Here is an 11153-nt window from a genome sequence, read left to right as displayed (position 1 = left end):
AACACACAGGCCCTGTGGTCAGCGGGACCTGAGCCTGCACTCGCAGCATTTCCCGTCCTCTGGCTCCATCCCCTCCCTCTACTCTCTCCTGAGGATGCACAGAGGGTCCAAACAGGGTCCCAGGGTGTGAGGAGAGGCACCCTGCGTGGCATGCTTGTGCTGGGGGAGTTGTGCGCCGCTCACCTTCACCACAGAAAGCACGCCTTCGTTGGTCTTGGGGTCTGTGCGGATAGCAAAATGCCCATCGGGGTCGCCCTCCAGGATGGTGAACCTGGCTGCCCAGTTGGGGGAGCCTGGCAGGTCCCTGTCCTCCACCTCCAGCCGCCCCACATCGACTCCACTCATGGCCTCTGTGGCCTCCATGAAGAACTGTGGGAGCCACTCCAGTTACCTGCCAGGGTTGTCAGGGGTGGGGCCTCCCTCCCTCAAGCCTCCCAGCTAAGTGCTGCCCACCCACCAGAGTCCTCCCAGGTTTGTTTGCCTCCAGAGTCCTCACTACCCACCTCCTCCAGAGGCCCCATGAGCCCTCTCTCAGGGCTCAACTGTACACAGATTTGGGGGAAACAGAGGGATATCTGAGCTGCTTCTCCCAGGGCCCCCTCCTGACTCCTTCTGATGGTTGACTGCTCACAAGCACCGTCTCTGTTGCCCCCAATTCAGGTCTCTGTGCTACCCGTGCAGGACTCCTGCTCCAAAGCACCCAGCCTCAACCCGCCACGAAGCCCTGGATCCCGCTGGGCCTGGGGAGGGGAGGGCAGCCTGGCAGGAGCTGGTGGTGTGGGGACAGTGGTGGCACCTCATCCCTGGTGAACCCGGGGGCGTTGTCATTGACGTCCTCGAGAGTGATGATGGCTGAGGCAGTGCTGGTCAGGCCATCTCCAGACATGTCCGCCACCTGCAGGGTCAGATTGTACACGGCGACAACCTGGGGATGACAGCATGGGGTTGGGAGACTGAGCGGGCACAGGTCCAGGTAAGGAGTGGGCCCCCTGTGGGCTCAGTTGACCCAGGAGAGCCCTGTGGGTGGCAGAGGACCCCAAGTGGCTCCAGGTACCCTGCCTGCTCCCAAGCCTCTCAGGGTCCAATGGCAGCGCTGTCAACCCTAGACTCTGCCCAGCCTTGGGGTGGGCAAGAGGTCAGTTACCAAGCAGATAAGCATTTACAGAGCACCTGCTGCTGCTGGGTGCTGGGTGCCTGCCATAGTAGAGAGAGAGATGGATGAGGGTCACCTAACACAGCAAGTGACCAGGCAGAGCCACACAGGTGGCTGTGGAGAAACCAAGAAGGGCTTCCTGGAGGTGCGGGCGCTGCACAGAAGCCCGGCAGTGAGAGGCAGCCGTGGTCCTGACAGAGGGTGGCCATCACTCCAGAGCATGAGTGGTCGCTGTGGGGCCCCAGAGGTGACAAGCCCGACTGCCTAGTAGGCAATGGGTATTTTTGGCAGAAAAAACACTGAGGACGTGTCAGGGCCAGGCACTGTATTGAGGGCCTTTCACACCCTCTCTCGACCTAACCCTGCAACCACCCAGGAGGCTGGTGCACCCCAGGCCGAGTCTGTGCCCAGAGCCGGGAGCAACCATGACCATTTGCAGCAACTGGGGGCCTCCTTCAACTGCAGGGGAGGGCAAGTCTGGCTGAGCGGCACTGGGTCAGAGGGCCCAACTCTAAATGAGCTGCCCTATGCATCTAAAAGCACCAACAAGGTGGGTGAAGATTGATCAAATAGGACCCTGGCTTCCCTGTTCCCAGCTTTCAAAGCAGCGTGCTGGCGGCCTCACCTCGCGGTCCAGGCCCACTTGCACTGTGCGTATCTCCCCTGTATGCTCATCAATGCTGAAGAGCTGGGGGCTGCCCTGCTCCAGGATGGAGTACCGCAGGGCCGCGTTGTCTGTTTCTGGGTCGTCGGCATCCGTGGCCTCGGCTCTGGTCACATAGGTGCCTGGGAAGGATGAGGGCATGTGAGCAAGACACCCATGAGTGCCAAGCCCTAACTTCCACTCCCCAGTGGCCCACCATGCCAGGTCCAGGCTCCCGGTTAGGCCTGTGCAAACACGAATGTCCAAGCCATGGCCTGTGCTGTTGGAGGGGGAGAAAGCAGAAGTGTATGATACATGTTCCATCAACAGCTGATATCTGTGACTCCCACAAAACTTTGAGACAGCCGGCAGGGGCCAAGAGCACTGGGTCAGACGAGGTGAACCAGCAGGAGAACCCTGGGCTGGCCCTGAGCCCCAACTGCCTGGGAGTCAGAGGGTGTGCCGGCACGCGGAGCAGGCGCTGTCCTCAGCCCCACCAGCAGAGAGAAGCAGTGGCCAGGGCCGGACCTGGGCTCTGGGGCAAACAAGCCATCAAATCTCAGGAAGGGGTGGGGGCTATGCAGGGGCCAGGAGGCTCCTCGATGCCTGTCCTCACACCCACTTCCCTCTGGTGAGATTTAGGTCTGACCTCCATCCTCCCCAAGGTCCATCTGAAGCACGACTTGCCTGGGATCTGACCAAGCAAGCCCCTGAGAGCAGGCTGGGAAAGAAGGAGGGAATCTGGAATGAAATCTGCCTGCCCTAGAACAGACTCAGGCAAGCAAGTCCGTCCTGTAAAGACTCATAAAGGACGGAGGGCTGTGTTTTGTTTGTGATCAAAATGTAGAATTGAGAAGCCATGCGAGGCAGACTGCTTTGTGGGCATGGGGTTTCCTCTTGGGGGGATGACAATGTTCTGGGACTAGATAAGGTGTTGGTTGCGCAACCTTGTGAATGTACTAAATGCCACTGAAGTGTTCATTTTAAAATGGTTAATTTTATGTTATGTGAATTTCACCTCAATTTAAAAGCAGCAGCAGCAGCCAGAGCTTTGCCATCCACGAATCCTCTCAATGCATTTTGGAAGACTTGGGGGTTTGAAATTAATATTGAAATAGGAAGTGACTTGAGTTGACTTGTGGAAATTCCATCAGTACTGGAGACTGTTTACTGATTTTTAGACTCTTTGAAGGACCTCTGACATTCTGCTAAAGGGAAATCCTGGACTTCTGACCTACCCAGAGCCCCTCCACAGCAGTCCCTCCCCCCAACCCCCGCGGGTGGCCCGGCTCCCGCTCACCTGGCACAGCACCCTCCAGCACTTGGCCGGTGAACACCTCCTGCCGGAAGACAGGCCGGTTGTCGTTCTGATCCACAACCACAATCTCCAGGTCCGTGGGCTCCTCCAGGGTGGATCCTCCCAGGTCCAGAGCAAAGGCCCTTAGCTAGTCGAGCAGAGAGCAAGGGCTGGCACTGTGATCCCCACATGTCCGTGGCTCCCACAAGGGCCATGCAGAAGGGACAGCACGTGCAGACTTTGTGTTCTGCTGGAAACACCAACTTAAACAGATGAGAAGCGGTCCAGGGGTGGTGCATGTGCTGCAGCAAATGGAACTTCCCCTGAAGAGCACACTGCTTTCTCCTAGCAGGCAGGGCGACCCCGTTTCCCCTCTTGCCTTGGCCACCAGGAAGCTCCCAGCCCAGGTATGTTTCAAGTGGGACGGAAGTAATGCTCTCACTAGCATTCCTGGTCTCTCTCCCTTTTTCTATACAGTTTGGCTCCTCTTGAAGATTGTTTTAATTCCTCTGTACACATGAAATTTTTAATTAAACCACCTTTTATTCTTTCGGAGCATGGCCATAATTTCCAGGTAAAGACATCACTCTAATGACTTCCTGTGTAAGGAAACACAGTCTGAAGGAAGATCCCAGGCACACGAGGCAAAGGCAGAGGACCCTTCCCCAAGGCAGGTTCCGAACGACAGACCAGGATGGGGCTGGGCAGAGTACTCTGCAGGGACTCCGATGGGGGCCTGGCTCCCGCGTCACCCTCTTGCTTATGTGGCTCCTTACCGCCCTCTCCACGGCCTTTTCTCTCAGATCTCACAGTCTCAAACCTTCCAAGGGTCTAGGGTGCCTTCCCCTGGGCGCCACCCCCGTGGATCAAGAGGCACCTGCCAGTGGGATTTGGCAGTACTGTGGGATTCTTCCAACATCCCGTCCCCACCAAATGTAGCCAGCGGTGGGAGAACTGGCTACGGGTGAAGAGGGCGTCAGTATGGGGTGATGCTTTCCTTGCTGCAGGCTGCCCAGTCCTCCCACAGGGACCAAGCCACTGCTCCACGGGGCCTCAGTTTGCTCCTTTGTTAAATGGGACAATTCCTTGGGTTGCCAGTCCTAGTCCCCAATTCCCACCCCTGGCCGCCAGTTAAGGACACCAGATCTTGCTGGAGAAGTGACCTGGCCTAAAGTGCCCACCCGGAAGCGGTCCATCTTCTCCCGGTCCAGCAGGGCGTTCAGGAACACCTTCCCTGTGAACTTGTCAATGGAGAACACGCCCCGGGGCTCCTCGTCCACGCCGGGCCCCTGGATGCTGTAGATGACGCTGCCCAGCTGCTGCTTGTCAGACTTGATCTACCAGGGCAGGACATGGGCTGGGGGAGGTACCCCAGGGCGGGGTCTCCTCCCTCTCCGCAGCCTCGGCCCCTCCCCCCGCTGGGGTGGGCAGCTCAGCCTGTGGCCCCGATGGCATTCCCATCCTAAAGCACACACCTTCGGGGACCTGCTGGGGACCACCACCCCTCTCTGCCCACTCTCGCCCTTCCCCTCACCTGCACCAGTGGGTAGGGGAGGCGCTTGTAGTTCTCGGACACACTGATGGGGGGGATGACCCAGGCTCTGCGCACGCGGCCAGGCGAGGGCGCCCGGTGCCAGAGGAACAGGGTGCTGGGCCTCCTCAGCCCAGGAACCCCCAATGAGAGGTCCAGGCTCTGCAACAAAGACACAAACAGCCGTCACACAGCTCGTACCCCAGGGAGCCTGGGGAGCAGGCTGAGAGCTACTCTCCCACCGGTGGTGGGTGATGGGCAAGGGAACTCCCCTCCCTGGAAGGCAAGGAGCACCTCGCCCCACATCAAAACCCTGAGCTCAGGACCCTGTGAGGCCCCGTGCCCGGGGCCCCTAAGCTCAGTGTCTGTCTCTAGCCCTCTCCTGGGAGCCTGGGGACCTAGGGACCAGGAGTTATCACAGGCCTCGGGTGACTGAGGGGAACTGACCGTGCTGTACTCCCACCTCATCTTCCGGAGGGCCAGGCACCTCGCCCCGCAACGTGGCCCAGGGGAGACTCAGGTGCCAGGGCCTGGGAGACATGGTATACTGGGGACGGGGGAGAACCTGGGGCTGGGAGAGGAGGGCTGGGCGGGAGGCAAGTGATGAGTAATGGTGACAACAGCTGGCCCAGCTGGGAGGACCCTTGTGGTGAAGAATGTGAATAAGGGGTGGAGAGTAGGCAAGAGAGCAGGTGCCAGGGGCACGCCTGCGCCCTCCGCGTGGCTGGATCTGTCAGAGGTGGAGGTGTGGGGGCTCCTGGCTGCAGGCTGGGGGCAATGGGAGGTGACACGTGGCCTTCCAGGCCTCCTCACAGCTTGGATCCTTGAGGATTGGTGAGGTCAACCTGACTAACGCTTTTGTCAGAAGAGCCCAGCGACAGGAAGGGCCGGCTGAGGGCCAGAGCGCCCGCCATTCTGGGCTGGCTTTCTCCCAGACCTGTGGAACCAGGTGCCATTTTCACCCCTTAGTTCCTAGCACCTGGGGACCCTCGGACACACTCCTCCCTCCCAATCCACACGCCCAGGGGACTGGGATGCCCTGTGTGCCATGCTGCCACTCAAGCCCCAGTGCCCAGTCTGTGGGGCAGCAGAGGGGGTTGAGGCACACGTGGCAGCCATGCTCCCCCACCCCCACCGCCCTGGCTTCTGCCCAGGGCTTGTTCTCTCCCGTCCCAGGGCTGGGCACAGTGGGTCCTCAGACACTTTGCTGACAGAATGGCAGTAACATCCAAACTAAAGCCAACCTCTCGGATGGCCCTAGGCCGTCTCCTCAGTTTTGGAGTCCTCCTCCCACTGCCTCATCTAAAATGCCAGCAGCTGGTCACCTAGCTGCGGAGTCCAGGTAGCAGAAACCTGGTTTACGGAAGGAACCAGGCGGCTGGCCAGGCTCTGAGCTCCCTGTAGCCGGACAGGTGGCAGCGCTGGCCTCTGAGCCTGCCTGGGGCTTCTTGCCAGAACCACCCAAGCACAAGCCTCTTCCAGGTTGGCGTGGTGTTCCCACCAAGTGGAGACCTGCCTCCTGCGTCGCCGTGCTGGTGGGGACAGCGTGTGTTTTCTGAGCGTCTGAGGGAGCACCAAGCTCGAGTCCTCCCTTGCGCCTTTCCTTTCTTTCCCTCCCTCCTCCTCCCCAGCCCCTCAGGCCTCACAGTCCGAGGAATGGCGGTGATCACCTCCTTTCTCAGCTCCCCAGAGTGAGGCTCCCACAGGCTGAGTCCCCGTTTGCTCGAGGCCAGAGCGCAGCGGAGCTGGGGGCCAAAGGGAAGCTCGCTCAGGAGCAGGCTCTGCAAGGAGCCCAGTGTTTACCGCAGCGCCCTCCCTGCCCTGCCTTCAGCGTGGGGTGGGGGTGGGACAGGGGCTGGGCACAGTCCATAGGTGCTCCTTGTCCTGGGCTCTTGGCAGGACCCTGGGGACACACCCAGCCCTGTCTAGTTGTGGCCACATCTGGGCTGGCCCCTACCCCCTCAGCCCACCACAGAGCCTCTGTTCGCCCCCTTCCTGCCAGGGTCTCTCTGACACTCCACGATGCCCACCAGCTTGGTGTGGGGCCAGTGCGGTGGAGGCAGAGCCTGGGAATCCTGGGTCCTAGTCTGTCTGTGGCTAAAGTTCATGAGGTCAGCAGAAGCCACAGAGGCTTGGCACGGGCCCCTCACCCAGATCAGAGGCTGCGGTGGGGTGGCTGCGCTGACTTCTGGATGCAGGAGCAATTCTCAGTGTGTCCTCTGCCCTCCCACACCCCCTCCCAGACGATGTGCTGGCTGGGGGACTGTGGGACAAAGTCACATGGACAAAGCCAGCTTACACAGACCCCCAGACGCAGGCAACACCGTTGAGTGACATGTACTCACATATGCCACCCATCTTGCTGTCTCCCATGCCAAGCCAGTACCAAAGGGTGTCATGGACCCACTGCCCTCCAGTGGGTGCCCAATAACACCCCCATGTTCACCCTTGACCTGCCTTTAACCAAGGACCCGAGAGAACACTCTGGAAGCCCTAGAGACACCAAGGCCATTGCCCCTCACTGGGGTCCACCCCAGCCCTGGCACCCAACCCAAGGGCTGCCAAGTAATGAAGCTCCCGCCATGAAGAGCCCTTGCTATGACCAGGCTGCGTGGTGAGCGCCTTACAAACAGTCCTGCAGAGGCCAGAATGGTGCCACCCAACCCGGACCCCGCCAGGGCACTGGGCCTGTGAGCAGCTGGCCACCTCCTGCCCCGATGCTTCTCTGGCTTTAGGGAAGTTCCCATCCCATAGGACTGGTTATTCATCTCCTCCCTGGTCAGACAACACAGGCCACACTGTGGGGCAGAGGCACGAAGCACAGGCCAGGGTTCCAAAAGCTGACTAATCAAATCACAGTGTGTGTGTGTGTGTGAATAGGGATTCCATGAGTCTACCCCAGACCTACTGAATTAGGACACCCAGGTAGTCATGAAGCCCATGTGATTCTTGGAAACATTGGGGAAACTGGGCAGCACTGAGCTGAAAGGTGGGACTTCAGGGTCAAACAGCCCTGATGTGGCTTCAGCCCTATAGGCATTCCCTCCACTTCTCGGGGGCTCTGTGTGTGGGGTGACCCAGAGCCTGTGGTGAGCGCTGGGTGAGCAGATCACTGCCAACATCAATTCTGTTCAGAAGCAATGAAGAGACAGTGCCTGCCAGAGGCCTCTCGCCCTTTGCCAGCGTCCATCCGGCCTGCGGGCCTGGGGCAGCCCCAAGGGCTCTGCTTCTCTCCATCAGCCCAGGAGGGTTCAAAACCAGGAATTAAAAGGCAAGGCCCCTTTCTCAGGGCCTGGGAAGAAAGCTGGGCTTGTGGCCGGATGCTCACCATCCTAGGCAAAGGCTGGGTGGAAAGTGAGGAGACACCCGCCGCTTTCCCCTCCTGGCACGGGGGCTTCTGGAGGCCCCTGGTTGAATGGGAGCAGGGGACCTGGGCTTGGGCAGGATATTTGCTGACTGGGGTCCAGCTCCCCGAGTCCTGTCCACAGCTGTATGTCCTGGTTGGATAAAAGGGAGCCTTCATTTTCTATTCCACTCCCTCCTGGTATAGTTGGGCAAACCTGAGAAAACAGGATGCAGCAGCAGCTTGGGGAAGTTTCTGGGTGCAGGGACATACCTCCAACATGGCCTAGGCCCTGGGTTTCTCAGATTCAAAGAACCAGGCAGGAGGCCTGTAGCCTGGAGGAGCCTGGGTTGGGGGGGAGGCCGGGTGCCACGGAGGTCAAGAATCCCTGCTCTGGACTCCCCACAAGCCTGAGCCCCCTAGCCCCAGGCTGGAATCCAGGCCACCCCATTCCTGGATGGCCTGGCAAGCATCAGGCATGCCAGGAATGGGCCCAGCTGTCGGCCTGGCCCAGAGCACCCCTGAGCTCCCCTCCAGCTGCTGCAGGCTTTAGGGAAGGAATGAGGATGGTCAGGCAGAGGGCCGTGGGAAAAGGAGCCGTTTCCTCTGCCTGTTCCCGCTGCTGTGACAAACTGCCACTGTGCCATCCAGCCATCCAGCCACCTTGGAGAGCCACTCCCCAACTGTCACCCTAACGAGTGGCTGACAGCCCCACTCTGCACTGGAAATGATGAGCATCTGCTGTGGGTGCCATCTTGTTCTAGGCACTTTCCCACTTTGGCCCTGGGGCGGGGTCTTCACACTTTGCAAAGCCACTAGCAGTGTGGGTGGAGCCTCTTTCTTCCAGAAACCATGTGGCTCACTGGCCAGACACAGGCTTGGGGTCCCTCCCCGCAGGGCATGGACCTGTCCTGAATCATCCCTGCTACCCCAATCCCTCTGCCACTCTCAGGGTAAGCTCAGCTATTGGAGCCACTGTGAGCAGAGGATGGGGTGACAAATGTCAGTTCTGAAAATACACACTCTAAGCCCCCTGGTTAAGATTTTTAGGGGATCCAGGCAGGGGAGGGGCATGCCTCATCCAAGGCAAAGGATCTGCCCAGCCTGGTCTCCAGGACCCTCACCCCCCACCCAGGGGCCCACCCCAGACAGCCCTGCAGGGCCTGAGGCCGACCTACCTTGGGGGTTCATGGAGGTGGAGGAAAGAGTGTCAAAGGGCAGCCACAGAACCCATGTGGCTGGACAGGAGAGGACTAAAGTCTGAAAGCTGAGCTGGGCAGAAGGGTGGGCTGGACCCTCCTTCCCCTGACAATGGAACTAATTTAAGCCGCTGTGTCCAGGAACTTGAGCAGCCAGGCCCCCACTGGCTGGCCCCTCACCCCCACCTGAATCCCAGCTGTCTGGGGAGGGGCATTCTGTAGTACCCCTTGGGGGAGGGGCAAGGAATCTGAGAGATTTCTACTCCCCTCCCCACCGCAGAGTGGAAGATGGATACCCCCAGACCCAGAGGAGCAGGTCTGCGGGAATGTGCCTGCGATGATATGATGCTATGACATCCTGTGGGGTGCTGGGGCAGAAATGCTGTTCCTAGATTAAGTGGGGAGGGAGCATGGGAGGTGCTGAGGCATCTGGGCCCTACAGGGGTGGTCTCCCAGCGGAGGGCTGGAAGGGCAGAGGCCTTGCTGGGTTTAGGTGATCACCGCTGTGCTGAGCCAGCTGGACATGGTAGCTGAGGCCTAGGCATAGGCACACTGTCCCCGGGGGGCGGGGGGGCAGTGGGAGGGCCTAAAGGCAGGGGAGGAGGTGGTTGGAGCCTGGTGCTAGGTGCCCTGAGGGGCCAGCTGCTGTGGAGGGTCAGGCTGGCAGGCACCTGGTCAGCTGCCAGGGCTGAAATCTGAGCTGGCCAGCCGGATCTGGGAGGTCTGTGGGAATTAGGGGACTGCAGGAAGCCCCTGTGGTGGGTGCTGGGAAGCCCGCCTCTCATCAGCATCCTGTGCTGCCTAATGGGCCTGGGACTGTAACAGCAACAATAATTCTACCACTGCCCGGCCCTGGCCCCTGGCCTTTGGCCTGTGACCCTGGCTCAGCCCAGTCCTCTGAAGGCAGGAGGCCACTGAGGTCACGCTCCATTCTCGACACAGCCTAGCGCCTGCCCAGCAGCCGAGGGCCTGAGGAGATGTGGCCCTACTCAGGGGGGCGCCCGTGGTGGGGAGGAAGGGGGCAGGCAGTCTGTGCTTCCTTCAACCTATCCTGCTCTTATGTTGGGGATGCTGGAGGGCTTTGTGCTGGGACCAGGCTTCCCTGGGCACAGGGTACTCCCAAGGGAGAGTGAGTTCCTGGAGGGTGGAGCTGCAGCTGTTCCTGCTGGCAGGGCTCATGGAGAGGGGCTCAGACTTCCCCCAAACCTCAGCAGGGTCCTGACAAAAATCTGGCCTTCCAGCTCCTCCAGCTGGGGGTGCCCCTGCTGCTCCGCCCGCTCCCTGCCCTCCACCACAAGACTGACTATCCCAGGGCTGAGGGGCACACCTCAAAGGGAGGGGCTGGCCTGCTAGGTGGTCCCCTGGCAGTCCCCCAGCTTGGCTCCTCGTCCAGGCAGAGGCAGTTACTCTGGCATCTGGACCCCCTTCACTCCCGGGGCATACAGCACCCTGGGCAGCGGATCCTCACCCAGGACCCTCAGCTCACAGGCCCACAAAGGCAGCCAGGGCCAGTAGTCCCGGGGTGGCCGGGGCGGCCGGGGCGCCCTACTCTAAGACTCTGTCGGGCAGTGCAGGGAGGCAGGGACCCCGTGCAGCGCCTGTGCCTTACCTGGGCCAGCAACCCGAGGGCGAAGAGGAGCACAGTGTCCATGGGGCGACCGCAGGGCTGAGTGTCCGCCTGCGGACAGAGCTGCGCCTCCTGCTCAGACAGAACCCGCTAAGTGACAGCACAAGTGCGTGGTGGAGGGGCAGAGTGAGTGACTGCACGTGGGCGGGGCGGGGCCTGGTGCTGAATGACAGCACAAGTGTGTAGGCTGGGGATCTAGTGAGTGACAGCACGTGTGTTGGGGCGGGACGGGGGCGGGGTCTGGGCCTGAGTGGCAGCGCAAGTGTGCGGCAGGACTGGGGCGGGGCCAAGTGAGTGACAGTCTGTGTGCTGCGTGGGTGGGGGCGGGGCTAGGACTGAGGGGCGGGGACTTGGGCTAAG

At 60.5% G+C, this 11153-nt stretch overlaps 1 protein-coding gene across 1 annotated transcript in view; it reads right to left on the bottom strand.

Moving 5' to 3' along the window:
- The window catches only part of CDH15 (cadherin 15), a 15957-nt gene extending 5013 nt beyond the window's left edge, over nucleotides 1-10944 (bottom strand). The window contains exons 1-7 of the mRNA XM_080644404.1: nucleotides 10776-10944; nucleotides 4628-4786; nucleotides 4275-4430; nucleotides 3097-3241; nucleotides 1779-1939; nucleotides 797-925; nucleotides 184-369 (exon numbers count right to left, since the gene is read on the bottom strand). Coding sequence (XP_080500530.1) covers nucleotides 184-369; nucleotides 797-925; nucleotides 1779-1939; nucleotides 3097-3241; nucleotides 4275-4430; nucleotides 4628-4786; nucleotides 10776-10817 — 978 coding nt within the window. The 5' untranslated portion in view covers nucleotides 10818-10944. The remainder of the gene's footprint in view (nucleotides 1-183; nucleotides 370-796; nucleotides 926-1778; nucleotides 1940-3096; nucleotides 3242-4274; nucleotides 4431-4627; nucleotides 4787-10775) is intronic.
- Between the last annotated feature and the right edge of the window lie 209 nt (nucleotides 10945-11153).

Source organism: Plecotus auritus (genome assembly GCF_963455305.1).
Source record: "Plecotus auritus genome assembly, chromosome: 10".
Classification (NCBI taxonomy): Eukaryota; Metazoa; Chordata; class Mammalia; order Chiroptera; family Vespertilionidae; genus Plecotus; species Plecotus auritus.
Note: the sequence above shows the minus strand (reverse complement) of the source record. Positions and strands in the feature narration are given on the sequence as shown.